This window comes from Larus michahellis, chromosome 1 (genome assembly GCF_964199755.1).
Source record: "Larus michahellis chromosome 1, bLarMic1.1, whole genome shotgun sequence".
NCBI lineage: Eukaryota > Metazoa > Chordata > Aves > Charadriiformes > Laridae > Larus > Larus michahellis.
Genome location: NC_133896.1, coordinates 106,017,556 through 106,036,580, shown reverse-complemented (window position 1 = coordinate 106,036,580; position 19,025 = coordinate 106,017,556). Strand labels below are relative to the sequence as shown.

The window sequence follows — 19,025 nt, the reverse complement described above, 5'->3', positions numbered from 1 at the left end:
CATTTTTTTAGGCTTTCCGACCATCCTCTTCAAACAGCCAAGAAAGGAGGAGGAGGGGCAAGAATGAACGAGTATCACTATCTTTTTCATCTGCCTGCAGGTCGATGCTGTACTGAATGGACTCACGGGGCCGCAAACTAACCTCGTATGGCCACTGCATACTGGGATGCTCCAATACTTGCGTCCTGACAAAGTGTTAGTGTGTGGCAATGTCACGATACGATCAAATGCTACAAATGCACATTGCAGCACCTGGAACATTTAGTTGGTGATAACACGTTTCTGCTGATGGTTAGAGTATGATAAATTCCAGCAACATCCCACATGCTGAGTTACAGTGAAGCACAAAATTATTTTGCACAGCCTCTCTCAAAAACCTAGCTGTCCAACCTGCTGATGGCTAAACAGAAGTTAATAAAATGATGGTGTTACCCTATGTCCTAAAGTGTTCTAAAAACTTTCCGATTCAGCAGATTTGAATAACACGTTTGGTCAGGATTTGGGAAGAAACAGATCTGATGTTACAGATAAATCACATGCATGAAAAATGACATTTGATCAGAGCTGAAGGAAGGCTTGTTTTTAGTAACATAGGTAACAGAAAACATGGTCTGAAAAGGACATTAGTAGCCCTGTGTGATAGGAGGTAGCAAAAGTAGATAAGATCCATGAAAAGCCATGTGGTTTCCTTCTATGCAAGATTTAAAAAGCAAGAGGAAAGGTTACTATGTTCTGCAATGAGTGGTGGTAGCAGTGGGGATGATGATAGAAATTACACAGTCAGGATTTCTTGTCTATAAAAGAATGGAAAGAATAAGCTGTTGATCAAAAACAAAGCTAGGAAAAAGACCAACCCTACCACATGTACATAACCCTCCCACATAAAAATCCAAGCAGTGCTAAATGTTCTCTACACTACGAATGATTGTACACAATATTTATAATAACACAGTGCACTTATGAGAAACATACCTACTGCATTTATACCCACTCTGCTTTAAGGAGACATTTATCATTTTCACACAGATGTATGTACATGCTGCAGACATATTAATGCAGCTGGAAGGGGGTACATTAAACTGTTTACAGCAAATCAATGTTTCATAGCACTAGCTGTAGCTTCAATATATTCAGTCTTATTATCCTGGAATATATCCTCGTTCTCTTTTTCAATTCTGAATTAATGTTGTTGGCTCTGTTTAGCAATGCCTAATGCTTATGCTGCAAGCATTATGCAAATAAATAAGAGTAATGAAGCCACATTGGGACCTTAGCTCCCCTTCATGGCACGGTAGAAAATGGAACAAGACTTTTGTAGCTGTACACAGCTGGGTGTCTGAGTTTTATAAAATGAGGCAACTTGGTCCTACAGTGCATATAGCCCTCTTGAATCCTGGCAGAAACACCGACGCATGAAAAACAAGCGTTTGCAATGTGGCAGGGAATTGGATTTGCACGGGATAAATTTCAGACCTATTGGCAACAGCGCTGGGAAGTGCAGGCTACTCCAAAGGCCGCATTACTTGCCGTATGGATCTCTGAATTTTATCCACCTGTGAGTACTGAGATCACACACGTGCAGACAGGACTGGCCACGCACACACAGAGGTGACATCTAGCAGTTAATGATATGTCAATACGATAATCCTTCCACCTGCCTTTCTGGCTACTTGTTTATCTCCCTGGGATTTACTTCAATGGTCCAAAATCTGGGCTGCCGAGACGGCTGCTGGAGGAAAAAACACCATCAGATTGCCAGAGAAATATTTCCTCCAGAGCCTTGCCTCCTAACGATGAATATGCCCCCCAGATTGCTCCTGTCACAGAGTCAGGATGGGGAAAATTCAACCCCACGGGCATGAAATTATATTCACAAAACTGTCAAAACTCAGGTATCTCAAGCAGTCTGTCCAAAGTGGCTTCATAAAACATAGGTACTTGTTACAGCGTGGGGGGTATGGCTTAGTTGATAATTGTCACTGAAGAGGCAATCTTTAGCAGCCCAAAAATGTGGATATCCTACTCTTTACATTTAACTGTACCTATTGTAAACGATGAGTTTCTGAAACGTATTTTGTTTTTAAGGCCAAGAGAAAGCTTCTCTACTTTTATGAGACATATAGCACTTGCTTGACGCAACAATAGAGAGCTGATGAAGTTTTTCTGAAATAAATCATTCAGGAAAAACCCAAAAGCAACCACAATTTTCCAGACATTATATTTTCTCTAACACATTCTATTTTACCATATCTTTGGAAAAGAAGTTACAGTGCATTTTGTTTCCTCTCTTGTTCAAAAGGAACATTTCAGTATGAAGAGAAATGCCAGCTGGTACTGGGATAATTATAATTTCTCATTAATACCAGCACATTTTAAAAATAAAATGCAAATATTGCCTCATTAGTATCCCTTGTGAGGCAAGTATTATTTTTAGAATCTAAGAAGCAAGAGTAAAGAGGTGATGTCTAATACTGCAGTGGGAATCAAGTCTCAAAGGAAGAATTAGAGCTTTTTAGTTCCTTGTTTATTTATTTATTTTAGCTCTCGCTTTGCTACTTGCATAGCACATATCTCTGCACAGAGGAATTAGATATCCACATACCTAAAAGGGAAGAAGTATTACATTTTTCTCAGTAATATAAAATCATATATTGTATAATAAGTAAAGATTATATATGTTAACATCTTTTAAGTGCCTTTTTCCTTGCCAATTTAAGGTTGAAGAAGTACCACATTAATAGCGAAATGGTCTAAATGTCTGTATATACACAAGAGGGATATAACAACAGCTCTAGCAATCAGCGTAACTCTTTCCACATCGGTGAATCAGTGTCCCATCTATTTCAACCCGAAAGAATAGGAATATTAGCTTTGTTTCTATACATGCAAAGCCCCGAGTCTGCTAGGCTGATTGCTGTTCTCCAGTTTTAGGTTCGTAACAAACGCTTGATGGGTATCAAAAGGAAGAAAACATGCAAATATGCTGTGCTGCCGTCAGCCCCTGAGAAAGAGGCTGCAGGTTTCTTTTCAGTGACGAGCATGTTTAAAACATAGTAGAAGGTCTTGTGGGTCAGCGTTAAGGTGAGTAAAATGGGCAGGGTGTATTTTTACAAGTAACGCTTTTTGGCAGGTGAGAAGATACACTCCAAAGGAAAATTAATATTTTTTACAGTTAACATAGCTAATTATTTCCATGCTTTTTAATACCTGGGCGTTTATGTTTATAAAGGGGACTGTTCTTTTTATATATTTTTGTACACAGATGATATTAAACACTGGAGCCTGTTAAATACATTTTATCATTTTTGTTTGATGTTAGAAATGGCTGTAAAGGTTGAATACAGAGTTAATATTAAATATTAATTATGATACCAAAGTTATCTGAAAAATATTTTATGGACTTCTGCATAAAATTTATGCATTTTTAGTTTCACGATCATTTGAAATTGGCAAAAATGGCATCTGAAAATTAAGCTGTAATCTTTCTGATAGTTTCATTATTAACAGTAACATAGATTTTTGCTTTCGAAAGATAATTGACAGATTTTTTAATGCGACTGAGACAGAAGAAAGTCCAGAGGGACGTTGTCCCTGTGTCCTGCTGACATCTGAAAAATCTACCAGGAGAGAGAGGCAGCTGTTCATACCTCATGGTACGGAGCCGATCCCAGGTGCCTGCCAAGTGTTTTGATATCTATGGGTTGAAAGAACTATACTAGGGTAAATTATTTTTACTATTACAAGAAACTTTCATAAGTGTAAGGACTTTTATTCCGTTTGCACAGTAGTTCTCTTGCATATTGATTACAATCCATTAAATGGGTTTTTTTTTTTAATACTGTAGTTCTGCAAAATGCATTAATTTATACAGTGGCCTCAAACAGGTGTCCCAGTAGACTTCATTCACAGCTGTTCTACAAACCAAATGCATGGAATATAAATCTTCCTTTCCTCACATGAACATTAGCAAGCCAGGCTCTTTACACAATCTGTTCATCAGTACACTAGTTTCCTTGGAAAGTTCAATATCTTAGCTAATGTTTATTAATTAAGCAATAAGACATGACAGACTGTGCAGGAGCCCTAATTAATGGACACCTCTGGTGCCTGCCACACATCTAAGAAGAGCATTAATCAGCACCAACACAGGTCTGAAGTGACTTACCACAATAATAAAATGGTTATTTACTTAAACAAGAACATTTCTCAAAGTTAATAACATTTTTAAGCCTCTACATTACACTGTCTACAGTATTAAAAAATTTATGAGAGGTATTTTCAAACTCAGTTGCCTGAAGTTCAGCTTCCAAATCCCTGCTTAGCAATATAAATAGAGGACGCTAGATTTGCAGAGGTGTTGAGTCCCTCTGGCTCGCACTGACCCGATGGGTATTTTTGCACAGTGGTAGTCTCTGAAAATCAGACTAGGTTTGTTGAGGGGGGAGGTATCAGTCTAACACTTCTCTTCGCATCAGCTTGAGCTCTGTGCTACCTGCGCTGGCTCCTCGTGATCTGAGTGCTGTGACTGAGGGGCTGGACAAGAGACCCTTGGTAGACTTAATTCAGCCCCGCTGTTCATCTGACTGAAGGTGCGTTCACGTGGCAAACGGGCACCGCATCAGACAGCGCTGAACTCACCTCTCCCAGCATGGCCTCCCTTTGGGTAGGGGTGGGCATGTTATCCATGTAAGAAATGAGCATTTAACTGGCAGCCACTCAAAACATCGCTTACTGAGCCATTAATTTCACAAAGTTGTTTAATTAGTAAAGCAATTAGTAAGACGGAATGTGAAAAAATGGACCCGTCTCTCGAGAGTTCATACTTGGAAAACTTTTGGTACTTTACAAAAGCCCCACCCAATTCAATAAATGTTTTATTGCTAACCAGAGAAGAATTTTATTATGATCAAAACACAATAAGTGTTGTAATGTTAATGTTGCCAGACATTTTGTTGTAGCAGAACCTCTGACTATACCTGTGTAAGACCTTATTAATAGTTGTTTGCATAATGGGTCTTTTATGAATCTTTTTAGTGCATGCCCCCCCTCTGTTACTTTCCCTGACATATGTACAGTATCACTGACCTTTGGGAAAGTCCTATTATTTCTCCAAAATAAGCTTATGTGAATTCGGAGTCATTTGTTGTACTAAAAGAAATGTACCAATATCCAGCAAAGTACGCTTTACAATATGTCTAATAACTTGAAATTTCCCAATGACATTTAGAGTTACTAAATGTATTTAGAAGGTCACAGGTGTTCACTGTTAACATTTCGGCACTGAAAGCCTGTGGGTAGGGCTCTGGAGAAAAGGAATCCTTTGTGCTGTGCGTTGCTGAACTGCAGGAAAAGCCCTCAGGAGTCAGCATCATTAGCACAAGCTGCATCCATAGGGCCCACATCATTATTCTGTATTAAGAGTTACTTCTATTTTGGATGTAGGAGTAATTAAATGTTGCTATCTTCATGCTGTAGCAGAATATTTAATATACTCTAGATAGAGGGGTTGCTTTATGAATTCTCACTGCTGGCATGGTCTTGAACAGATACATTGCAGGGTCTGATAGAAGGGAAGAGGACAGACTGAAGCCAGACTCAAAGAAAGGGAAAGGCAGCTGGAGTGAAGGTCTGTGTTGTGCACTGCTCTCACCTGGCGACTTGGACTCTATGTGAGGGTCCTACCAGTCATTCAAACCCTCTTCCCATGAGGTGAATAGTGGGGCTGAATGGACTTGATAGAAAGTCTCTCCCTCCTCCCCCATTCCCAGTTAGCAGTAACAGCAGTGGGAGGGTCAAGGGATGGGCTCGTAACAGAGCCAGTGTGAGGAGAAGGATTATGATTATAGGAGAAGTAAAAGAGATGGTAACAGTTGGGTTCTTCATAGAGAGCTGACCCAACAGCAGATGAAATCACTCACAACTAGAATACAGATTGAAATTCCCCATGTTGTAGCACAAGATTGCATGACAGTGGGACACGATGAGACAGCCAAAAACCATCTTATTACCGCACACCTCATCCAGCTGCAGTCACTACCAGCTGCCCATCACTTAGATGAACAGCCTGGCAAGATGAGGGGCAGAGGCAGAGTTACGGAGAGGTGACACTGCGGTTGGAAGCACTGGCACTGCACAGAAGCCAGGCACCATGGTAGGGCCAACTTTGTTCAGGAATATCTCTGGCTTCATGGGCTTCTTTAATCTCTAAAAAACGGAGTGCTGCAGAGGGAAGGGAGAAATGAAATACCAATTACATGATGAGAAAAGCCAGGCAAAAGACTATCGCCCATGGTATGCTCCTGGGATGTACCAGTTGCAACTGACAGGGGCACCAGCAGAAAGGACAGTGAGCCATCGCTGCATTTATAATTAGTGCAGGCCCTCAACCAGGTAATCCTAATGGGGACGGAAGGGAAAAAGTAACTGCTCAGTGAGCCTCGCTTGTAAAGGCACATGTGGACATTGTACTTATTACTCAGAGAGAGTTGAGTGGCCAAGAGATAATGGGCACAAATGAAACTCGATCAAAACGTAAGAAAACACTTTTCTATTGTGCAGGTGACTGGCACAGGTTGCCCAGAGAGGTTGTAGAGTCTCCATCCTCAGAGATATTCAAAACCGGACTAGAGACAGCCCTGAGCAAACTGCTTTAGCTGACCCTGCTTGAGCTGGTGGGGGCTGGGAGTAGACAATCTTGAAAGGTCCCTCAACGTCAGCTGTTGTGTGATTCTGTGATGTGCTAGTACCTTTTTCCCAGTTTCTTGTTCTGTTCAATCTCCCCTTGAAAGAAGGCTCACTGTGAAACTAACCATTGCATCTATTAGTTTGGGAAGGCAGAGAACTTGAGGCTATATGTGCATTTTGATAGAAAGTGCATTCCATGCAAGGCAGAGTACACAGGTTTTGCAAGAGCATACTAATTATGAACAGGCTGATGCCGTGGCCATATTCGGCTTTGCTTCTGAGAGTAGCTCAAGAATAGCACCCTCTGCTATTGCAAGGCTGAAGTGATGTCCCAGCGCCTTAGCAGTTAGCTCCTAAACCACCACGTCTTTACGATGGGGCTTTTTAAGGTAAACAATGGCAGTTTGCCTTAAAGTGGTGTTTGCAATTATGGTAGTTCAGGAGCTGATAAGTGCCGCTCAGTTCAGGCAAGGGATTAGCTGGGGTACTCATACTGTTAGTTGGATCTGCCTGTTCATCCTCTCTTACAAACTTTGAACCCACTGGCCCACTTGAATCAAATAAAATAAATTTTGTAAGGATCAGCAGCTGGCAGAGGTATAAAGTTGGTTGTAGGACCGAAAGACTTAAATATATGAGAAATCTGTATACAGATGATTTGACACTGTGCCCCAGGGAAAAAGTAGCTTTACTTCAGTTGTCTAAACATAGGTTTCTAATTTTAGACTCCCTAAGGTATCCTGCTTGACCTTCAGTTGTTGCTCCAGAAAAACTCAGGTCTCCTGCACATCCTGCGTCAGCCACATGTGGAGATCTGAGTTACTCTAGAGAGCATCTCAAATGCCAACAGATTACTATCTGTGGAGCCTACTGGGCTTATCTGCGTATTTCACAGTAGATCCATGGTGTGTTTACAGTTCAGATAGTACCAAAGCAATGTCTCCACTGAAGAAAAAGGTCTACCTCAGCTCAGTGGTTGCTTGTTCTCTTCGAGAGGGCAACAAGCCACCACTGCCTGGTCAATCAACAGAAGTGTAGCTCGAAACTAGGCACAGCATGTATTGTCCCATACCTGGTGTTAATTAAGGAGCACAGCAGTGAGCTGGGCTGCTGGCAAGCAGATGAGTGGAGAGAGGATGGAGGCTGTAGGCATTGTCAGGGGAGAATGATGTGCAGGAGAGGTGGTCTAATTCCAAAGGCTAAACTCACAGGAGAAATGCTGAAAAGAAGTAGGATTATAGTACTGGTGAGGCTGTAGAGTACCAATCTAAAGGAAATAAGGCTTTATTAATTCTGCTAGTCTTTTTTGTTTGGGGTGGTTTTGGTTGCGGTTTGTTGTTTTTTTTTTTCTTTTCTTCCTGAAACACTCTGAAATGATGTTTCTTTAATGAAAATCTCTCTCAGATCCTTATCCCCAAATGACTGATCAGCCTTAACAAGCAACCAGACTTGAACAGCTGAATAACTTAGCAACAATATAAAACCAGCCATCTGGGAAAAGTCTTGTCAACTCTTCAGAACCAATGCAGAGGTATTCTAGGCACATATATGAGAGAGGTTAAGATATTCTGCATTTTGACATAGAAATTGATGGCTGGTGTTAAGATTGAGTATACTAGTTTGAGCTGTCATGGGGATCCATCAAACAAGAGAATTAGTGAAAATTTAAATTATGGTGGAGAAAATAGCATTCCCCCTTTCCCATACTTCATTTTCTACGACAAGCCTTCAATTTTACTGGAAGCAAACGTGTTTTCCTAATTGGGAAGGCTTTGCCCACAACTTTTGCAAAAAAAGTCAGAGGAAAACAGCTTTGTTATGAGGGAGGACTGTTGTCCTACACTGTGGTTAAGCCTATAGTATGTAGTTTTTAAGGAAAACAATGCATTTATTCCTTAGAAAGGAGAATTGGCAAATACATTTCTCGTGGCAGCTTAACTCTTTTAGAATTTAACCATGTATGCCCGTTGAAAGGTACTGTCAGACTGTACTGGAGATAATAGGCCAACTTTATCATCAGAATAGTTCCAGTATTCCCTCAAGTTTTGATTTATAGCTTGACTGAGAATTGCATCAACTTGCATATCTGATGCAGATTCCCAGGGAGCTGCGTGAAAGCCACATATAGTCAGCATCATCACCTGGTGAGCTGGCTATGACTCTCTGTGATATGTCTTTAATCCATAGGAAGAAGCTAGTCAACGTTTTAGTTATAGAGGGACAGGTCTTCATGTTTCATAAATTAACTATCTTATTGAAGTTGATAGAGTTATGCTGATTTAAGTAAGTTGAGGTTCCAGCCTAGAAAGTGAATGAGAAAGCAAAGCAGGGCAGGGAGTGACAATCATTTTCAAGGAACATTTCTACAACTCGCAGATTAGTCCTTACTAGTAGTCCTTACTAGATTAGTACTTACATCCTGGTTGGACATCTCCCAGTATGGTCTCTCACCATAGGACATCACCTCCCACATTACAATTCCATAGCTCCACGCGTCGCTTGCTGAAGAGAACTTCCGGTAAGCTATAGCTTCAGGAGCTGTCCACCTTATGGGTATTTTTCCACCCTGGAAAATAAGTTGACAACTTATCAATATGACCAGAATACATAACAGCAAACGTTAGAAAAGAAAAGAAAAGAAAAGAAAAGAAAAGAAAAGAAAAGAAAAGAAAAGAAAAGAAAAGAAAAGAAAAGAAAAGAAAAGAAAAGAAAAGAAAAGAAAAGAAAAGAAAAGAAAAGAAAAGAAAAGAAAAGAAAAGAAAAGAAAAAAGAAAATAGAAGAGAAAAGAAAAGAAAATAGAAAAGAAAGGAAAAGAAAGGAAAAGAAAGGAAAGGAAAGGAAAGGAAAAGAAAAGAAAAGAAAAGGAAAAGAAAAGAAAAGAAAAGAAAAGAAAAGAAAAGAAAAGAAAAGAAAAGAAAAGAAAAGAAAAGAAAAGAAAAGAAAAGATAAGATAAGATATCCTGGATGCTGAGATTCTACATTCTGCCTTCTGTCAATTTGCCTTGTCAATTTGCTGCAAGTGGAAAGGAAGAAATATACCCTTTTCAGAATTCGATAAATATTTGGTTTCTTTTGTAGTCTAATTCACCAAAACCAGCACTTTGGGAAAAAAAAAAACACACGTCAATTCAAAGAACAGAAAGCATTTTAGATGATTCATGTTTGTTCAGAGTCATATAATTAGGCAGAACATGGTTTTTGATTGAAAACATCCCAAGGCTGAAATTCCTAGTACATTGACATTTATTCTCTTTTTCCTTAAATGAAATAGAAACATCTATTGCAAAACAGAGTACTGAAAGCACTTAATAAAATTATGTAAGCGGAAAGGAAACAACAGCCTTTCTATTATTCTTTACTCTTGATAATATCTTTAAATTTTTGTTGCGCCCTTTAAACATCCAGGTAAATAGCAAACCAAGTGTGTTTCTAATAGGTGTTTCCTTAGAATATTGAATAGTTTTGTTCTGCAGCTTTCAACTTAAAATCCAAGTGCTACCACAAAAAAAAAAAATCTGTAAGAATTCAATCAACAGACCTGACTTTTTGCAAGACCACAGTACACAGAATTTTTCTCTGACATTAGCAATTTATACCATTGAAGCTGGCCTCTTCTCCCATAAATAGTTTATGTGTGAAAACTATTTTCCCTTTTCACAACAAAGTATTTCTTCTGCAGATACAATTCTCTTTTCATTATCATTCTCCATATAACTCTCTAAGTAAGTTGAGATAGAGAGCAGTATGTTTAAGGTGCCGCTAGATGGTAGGAGGAGGCAGTCAGTAGAGCTGAGCTCACTTAGCATTAGTTGCTTTCAACAACAGTAATAGATTCTGCTTGGTGTTATAATTATATTTCTGACAGAAACAAAAGAAGAAATGAACTAGAACATCCGTTTGACAATTGAAGAGAAGCCACAGTTAAAAACAAGTATGTAAATATATGTTAATTTGCTTTGAATCTACTAAAAAATTGTCTGTGAGTTGTTGAGGCCTGACTTCAACTGAGATGCTTGTTCTACTAAAAAGTATTCAAAAGCAAAGCTTTGTATCTGTGGTGATGTGCCAGTAAGCTAACTTCTCATCACTGTCTCACCTGCTGATGAAAAATTTACAGTTAACATTTACATTGTACGATAGTTATGATAGTAGCCAAGATGCCCTTTGTACGTTGCAGTTTTTGCAGCTGCTTTTTTAAAGCCTTTGCTTGCTCAGTTGTGGTTGAAGTCAGTGGCAAACCACCTACTGATTTTAGCAGTTGTAAGGTAAAGGTAATACTTTATTTTGTATTTTTGCACAAGGACCTCCCCTACCCTCTTTTCATAATCCAATAACCTGGTGGTCAGATCACTCCTCTGGCACGTCAGTGATGCAGAAAACTTTATGCCCCACCTGCTGCCATCTCTGAGCCTACCCTAGCCGGCACTGCAGGGTGTGATGCTCTTGGTCCCTTCCCGGTACAGCTCTTCCACTTGGGAAGCAATTACAAAGTGCTTTTGGGTATAAGAATGAGGAAATAGGGTGACAAAGAGGATTTGTGACAGGGCATTCTCCAAGGGAAGATCAGCCTAATTTCTTGTCTCTTCCCCAGGGAATTGTTAAACCTTCTAAACAAATTGGATAAGAGCACTTGGCGTTTGAGCTCACAGTCTGGTTGCAATGATGTTCTGGTGGGATGTGAGTCCAACCTTGCTGAGGCAGTGGAAGATTTAGATATTCAGTGCCCCAAATATATACTATACACTGGGTGGTCAGACGAAAAGGATGTGACCTCTGCAAAACAGACAGTTTTAGAATCTAACTGCAGGGTATAGTTCAAAATATCTCCTCACACCACAAAGTTATAGGCCTTATCCTTTTTACTGGATCAAGTTTAGTCCTTCATTTTTAAACATTTTATTGCCAAACTCATGTAATTCCATCCTGAGATCCCTGGCTTCTGCAGATTTTTGGGGACAATCAATATTTTCCTGGCCTAAGGCACAGGGTCATGGTAGGCATTTAACCCCTTTGGACCTGGACACGTGCACTTTTCAAAAGGTAAAGAGCATTCCCCTTCATCCGTATCACAAAAGACACTGCCCTGACAACCCTAAAAGCCCTTCCTCATCAGCAGCGTATCAGTCCTGGCTGACAAACGATGTAGAAGGTGAGACGCTTGTTCCAACACAAGAGTTCACTGTCTGAACCTCACCTTACCAAGCAATCCCCCCTGATGCCTTTTGCTTTATGTCCACTCAGGATGGTTTCTGGAGTGCCACGCCAGCATTCGAGGGAGGACGCAAAAGAAAAATTCCATATTTTCTTTCCTTATCGCAGATCTCGGGAGATGACAGGAAAAAAAAAGTCTACAGGTTTAGATGGTTGTGTTACTGTAAGACTTTGTTTATCAAGACAAACTGATGAATCAACAAGTTTAATATGAGAATGCATTTCTAATTTGGAGTCTTTTCTTAATAGTTTATTATTTTTTAATTTTAATGAAAAGTATTATTTTAGTTACTAAAGATCTACTTTTAGGGAAAACCCAAATTATACATGCAAATAAAAGGCAATTCGATATTTATAAATTTTACTTTTAATGTCTATAACACAATATGGATAATGTAGTAGGAAAATAATTTTTTAAAGTGTATTCTTTTTCTAAGTCTGATTATGTATTCCCAAACTATACTCAAAAAAGAGGTCACATCTCGAGCAGCATTTGCAGCTAGATTTGTGACTATTGGTTAAATATAAATGGGTTTTAAAGAATCTGATTAGACTCTACAACTAGTTTCATGATACAGCTTTACTGACTGATACCTTTTGTACTGAAACAGTAGTGGCTCATTGAGTGTGAAAATGAGAATGGAGAACAGTCTTAACAAAATTCAAGGCAGTTCACGTTCAAGGGCATAAGATGTGTTCAGTGTTGTAATGTAAAATAAAATCCTTTTCTGCTAGCTCTAATGACAAACCGAAGCAAAACCTCTAAAATTTTTACAATGGATTCATCTTATGTATGAAGATGTTATATTCATAAAAATGTAAATTTCAATACTTAATTATGTTTGCAGAATATCTTTTTATGCAAAAAAGTTGTTTTATTTATTTGAAAGCCATTCTAAAGGCAGGGACTGCAATATGACTACCTTAAGAGACGTATATGACTGAACAGTAGTAATAGCTGCTCATGCATAATAAAAGAACACGTAAGGTTTAGAGTAGCTGAAAATATATTTCCTGTTTCTGATTAGAGTAATAAATGGTGTTTCTGATATTAGACATGCCTTTTTACATTTTGGTCTAACTGGGAAAATAATAAATGCTTACTGTTTACAAAATGCCCCACCTTCAAATTAAGATAATTTACAAATCATCTACATTTTACTACTGTAGCAGTGAAATCTGTCATAGCTCCCTGTATCAGAAAGCCCTTATGCAAGCCTATTTTACTTTTAGGTTATTCTCTCTCTTTTGCGGGGTGGGGGGAAGGGGCAGAAGGCGTGTTAGGAACCCAACTGTATTTCTGCCTCATCTCATACATTAATAATGATAGCAGTGACAAGCTAATTTTATTTTCACATAGTAAAAGAATACTAACACCGCTATTCAAATAATTAGGATTCAGCCTTTTTTTCTGTGTGCTGCCAGCTGAATGGCGTCTATCTCCCAATTTTTTTTTTCTTGATTGTAATTTAATAAGCAATTTTACTATGCAGTGTCAAGAGTCCCCTTGGAATTAGAATATTAGGCTCACGTTGCTTAGCTTGTAGAACTGTTTAGAGATCAGCCCTTGAAATGAAATTTACCCCCTCTCCCACCCGCACCCACACCCACGCTCGCTTTCCCTACAGCGTTGGCAACAGCACAGTTCGCTACACATCTAAAGACAGAATTGGAACTACATGTTGCAGAACGCCTCATTCCTTACCTCAAGCTATGCATGAGAGAGACAGTCTTCCCAAAATGCCGTCTCTTCTTTGAGCTTACAAGAAAAAAAAGTGCTTTCGTGATCCATGATGTGAAAAGAGCCCGGCGAGGCAACAGATGCCGACATTATATATAGTCCAACAGGCCACAACCGCGTTTGTGGCATCTCTCATTTGATTTTTTAATTTATTTTATGTTAGACATCTCTTTTAAAAACAGAAGTCATTAACAGTTTCTTTAATTAAATATTTAAACATAATTTAAAACTCCAGCAGAACAATGTAACTGGCAGCTATGGTCCTTGCTCATGCCAAGATGAAGGTCAGGATGTATCAGCAAGCTCAAAATGCTTGATGTGAAGAATGACAGAGAGGCAAAGAAAGAAACCTGTTAGATGCCCAGAATTTTTGGCATGGCCTGCTATCTAATTAAAGCTTGGAGTGATACCACTGAGAGCCTCATATATAAAATTTAAGGTAAGATGTATGACCTCCCACTGGATGTGCAAAGACAGCGATACACATAAGCAGCCCGAAGCAAACACGGTGCAGCAGACTTACACAGAACTAGCAGTGACGTGAAACAACGCCTGTTCCTGTTGAAAAGCCTGTTCTGTATTTTCCTTGAATGACAGGCACTGCAGAGAGACTGTCACAGAGCTGGCTGCAGTTATACTAAATGCTGAGGTGCAAACCCATCAGTTCCAGATGCACAGACATCTAGAACTGCCTATTCCTGGGACAAAGGGTACTGAACTATGTGCACCATTAGTCTAATCTGGCACAGTAATTCCTATGCATCTGTCAGTTACTATTCCTTTATGTATGATGTTACTGAATCGTGCAATAATTTTCCATGACACAAGTGTAGTATCTGTCTTTTTCTCCACCCCAAATGACAGAAATAGGCAAAAAAAAAAAAAAAGAACTGTAGAGTGAAGAGAGACAAAAGTAACGAGAGACATTAGTTTTAATTGTTGGATGTAATTCATCATTCTGTACAAAAGCCGTATGCCACTTTACTGGAGCGATGCTTTTATTTGAGCATATGAATCAAATTTTTCATGTGCAAAGTTACAAATAGTCAGAATTTAGCATACTCAAATCATAATTTAAAACTATTCAGTATTATCAACAGTCTTCTCTAGTGTCTATTGGAATATCAGAGAAACTACATGGCAAGATAACTGCTCTGAAAAGCCATTTCAGAATTCACCCTCATTATGCCCAATTCTAGTCAGTTCTACCACTCTTTCGTTTCCCTCAGTGAACAAAACACCCTGATTTTCAAAAAGACTGGATTTTCTTTTAATCTCTGGGAAAATATTCATTTTCTTTCAAATATCCTGATTAACAATGCTAAAGTTAGCATTCCAATTTTGCAGAACAAGTTATTTATGATTTTGACAATATATCATTTTAGTGAATTTTAACCCCTACAGTACACATGTGTTTGTGTCTTCAAAAAAGGGGGAAAGCTGTTGATGGATGGAAAGAATCAGCGCTTAAGATACTGGCAGAACTAAAAGAGCCAAGATGAAACATTTGGCCACAGATCATCAGAAACACTTCACGTTAACTGGCATTAACATTAGTGGGATGCTTCTCCAAATTACTCCACCCAACCTGTTGTTTTGTCTTCCTAAAGGTCATCAGTAAGATGAACTGATTAGCAGCACACATTAACACAAAATCTCCAGAAAAACAGATATATCCTACCCTTTCGTCTTTTAGTTCAAAAATTAAAGAATTAAAATATCACTGTGCTAAAAATTGAAGAATTATGAAATCAGGAACACTCTCTAAAACGGCTGGGATTCTCAGTAGTAGTAGTAGCAGCATTTCCTTTGAAACAAAACACTTCAACATGCAGTCCCTTGCCTGTTCTGAGGCATTGATCTTCACTTGGGTTGAAAGATAATAGAAAGTCTGATAAAAATGCATAGCTTTGACCCTCAAAATCCGTGTAAGTGAAACGGTAGTGAATATTTCTGACCACTTACATCTGTCCTGCATTCATGTTTTCTTGACAGTGCAATTTAAAGAACTTTATACAATTACAAAGATTCAGCAAACTACCAAATACCAGTGGTTGATACCTTGTCTCCTGTTTGTGTACCTAAGCGGACTACAGACCTCTTCCCTCGTTAGCCATGATGCCTTCATCTACAAGGTGCTCACTGAAAGACCCAAGGCTTTTACACATTTATTTTAAAAACATGTATTTGTTTAGTTTTGGAATGAAATAAGTAGTTTATTCCAGAGATCGAGCAAAATGGTTCCGTGCTTGAAAACAGGCAGAGGCCCCACTCTTCCAGAGCTGAAAGCTCAGTGCACTTTTTTCTTGGAATAGGAAGGGGAGAGAAAGCGAAGAGGAAGAAGGGAAAGACCAAAAACAGAAAAAAGAGATTCAACTTTCAGAAGTTAACTGCTTTACACATCACCTCTGACAGCTAGGGCTGCCAGAGAGCAGCAAGAACAGGGCTGCTCCCTAAGGCTGGGTGATGCCCTCGTGGACAGGGTTTGCCCCGCAGTGCCTGGGAGGATGAGCAGGGCAGGGTGGTGATGGCAGCGGGCGCTATCGACATCCTGTGAGCATCAGGCGAAGGCAAGGTAGCAAGCCAGGGCCAAGGTGAACCCAGTGAACCCAAACAACTCCAGTCCAACAGGGCTGTGGCTGGCCAGCTGCAGTGTCACTGGAGCAGGGACTGATGGCCCCAAGCTGAGCTGAATTGGAGCCCTGGGCCTGGGGGCAGGGGTAGGGAGAAGCCCCCAGGTGAGGCCACGCAGGCCAGTAAGGAGCGGTGACGTCCTTAGAGCCCTGGTAAGAACTAGGCAATTGTACAAAGACAGATAAATACAAGTATTTTGCAAAACCTCTTTGTGACTGGTCTTTCAAAAGGCAATGGGGAGACTGGTGGGGCCAAGGAATCTCATAACATTTTAGAGAGTGAGACTTTGCATTTCCCTAGGGTTAAGAAGGCATCGGTGAGTTTTACAGTATTGGGTGCTTGGCCCTCAATAACAAAGAAATCCTTTCCTTTTCTGAAATTAAATATCAGAACCAAATCTAGTTTAGAAACTATAGGACTACTTGATGGTAATGATAGGAAAAAATGTCATTTCTCTTGAAACTAATATTTCTGGCAAAGATCTATCTCTTTTCAAGAGCATCAATTTCAAGCTATCTGCCAGCTGTGTCAGCACAGCTCACATTACAGCCGTAACCAATTTCTTGAAAGTTACTCCTACAGAGTCCTTCAATCTGCACGTCCAGAGCCTATCCACTTTGCTTACACAAGTAGTCCTACTGAAGTCAATGGAAAAGGTGAAAGGGATTTGCTCTGAGATGCTTGTTTGAAGGATGCCTTACGTTGCACAACTCTGTAACAAAGAAATTGTCTACAAGGTCCATTCTTACAGCAGAACTGAGTTACTGAATACAAATCTTTCTCTAAAAACAAGTCATTTAAATTGAAAGCAAAGATATTACTAGGCACTATGCTTTCTCAAAAGCACCAACAAAGACTGGTCTCTGAAATGATGCCCCTGACTTGCCCAGGGCTTCATGAAGTGCTTATTATTGGATCAAAAGGAAACTGTTACCATGCACTGCTTGAACACTTCATGTCATTAACTGTCATTAACGATTTCGCAGCTAGTGATTTCCACATACGTATCTAGTTGACGTGCACAATAAAGAGTTCCCATGTTTCAGTAATCCAGTGGTCTCTCTCTGTGCTTCCACAGTGCCCAGATCATTCATACTTTACTGCCTTGTCCCTGAATCCCTGCCATAATTCCTCCCACACCACACGATGAGAAGTGGTCAATAAAAACTCAGAAGCATATGGAAACTTGAAAATTGATGACAAAGTGAAAACACAAAATTAACACCATATAGGCTATAGTACTGTCTCCACAATACCTTTTCATATTCCATTCTCTGGGACGCTGTACTAGAGAATGTAGGAACCTAGATACTGCATTCATATACAGCTTGCTCTGGGGTCCAGCAGATTTTATTTATCTAAGGCTTCTTCAACACTTTATTCTAGAAACGAGTCGGAAACATCACAAAAATTAGGATTTTCTTTTGAGAGTTACAGGGCCACACACAGATACACAGATGATGATGATCAGAATTATTATGAGGCTGAGCTACTCTGCAAGTATCATTGCTTTAGTTTTCATCCCAGGAAGTGCAGAGGAGAATTAATATCTTAGTAACTGATGAATTAAATGTTCTGCTCACATTTTTGTGAGCTCACTTCTCATTTTCTCCTGACAGAATTTGCTGGTTCTTTGAGTTTCAGTCAATTCATGGATAAGTAGCTGGTCAAATGATAGGAAACAAACAGTCAGAAAGAAAAGGTCAATTTTTAGAGTGGCATCCCCCAGAGACCAATTCTTCTGTTCTGTTGGCAGCGTATGTAGAAAGAATGTACAATACAGGCTGGACAGCAAACAGGTAAAATTGTGGTAACAAGACAAAGGTATTCATGGTAGTAAAGATAGTAACTGACCACAAAAATTTGCCAAAGAATATTATGATACTGACTTGCCAAGTGATAAAAATGGCACAAAATCAGTGTCATAAAGTGTTGCACACAGAATAAAATTCTCCTAACTTTACATAAAAAAATAACATGAATGTACTAAGCTATTGCTGTTCAAGGCTGAGATTGTACAATCATAGAACCACAAAATGGTTTGGGTTAGAAGGGACCTTTAAAGATCATACAGTCCACCCCTCCTTGCCATAGGCAGGGACATCTTCCACTAGACCAGGTTGCTCAAAGCCCCAGCCAACCTGACCTTGAACACTTCCAATGATGAGGCATCCACAACTTCTCTGGGCAGCCTGTTCCAGTGCCTCACCATACTCATCATAAAAAATGTCTTTGTGTCCAGTCTACCCTGCCCTCTTTCAGTTTAAAACTGTGGCCCTTTGTCCTGTCAACACAGGCCTTGGTAAAAAGTGTCTCTTCATCTTTCTTATAAGCCCCCTCTAGTATTGAAAGGGTGCAATATGGTCTCCCTGGAGCCTTCTCTTCTCCAGGCTGAACAACCCCAACTCTCTCAGCCTGTCCTCATGGGAGAGATGCTCCATCCCTCCGATCGTTTTTGTGGCCCTCCTCTGGATCCACTCCAACAGGTCCTTGTCTCTCTTGTACTGAGGACTCCAGAGCTGGACACGATACTCCAGGTGGGGTCTCACCAGAGCAGAGTAGAGGGGAATCTTAGCAACAGAAAAAGGACCAATTCCTAAGGAGATAAACTGTCAGACTGCTATCTGTAAAAGCACTGACCCGGCTATTGGGTGGGTGCACAGAGGACTTATGTTTGCTCCATGGAGGGATGACACTATCTTATACAGATTTCAGTCTTATATCTTTCATCAGCAATAAATAATTTCAGTTACT

At 39.7% G+C, this 19,025-nt stretch overlaps 1 protein-coding gene across 6 annotated transcripts in view; it reads right to left on the bottom strand.

Moving 5' to 3' along the window:
- Nucleotides 1-19,025, bottom strand: part of EPHA6 (EPH receptor A6) — a 512,920-nt gene that overhangs the window by 8,182 nt on the left and 485,713 nt on the right. For all 6 annotated transcript variants that reach the window (XR_012588748.1, XM_074597837.1, XM_074597854.1 and 3 more), the window contains one exon: nucleotides 9,101-9,250. Coding sequence is in view for 5 of the 6 variants with exons in the window: in XM_074597837.1 (XP_074453938.1) it covers nucleotides 9,101-9,250 (150 nt within the window). In the remaining variant the exon portion in view is untranslated. The remainder of the gene's footprint in view (nucleotides 1-9,100; nucleotides 9,251-19,025) is intronic.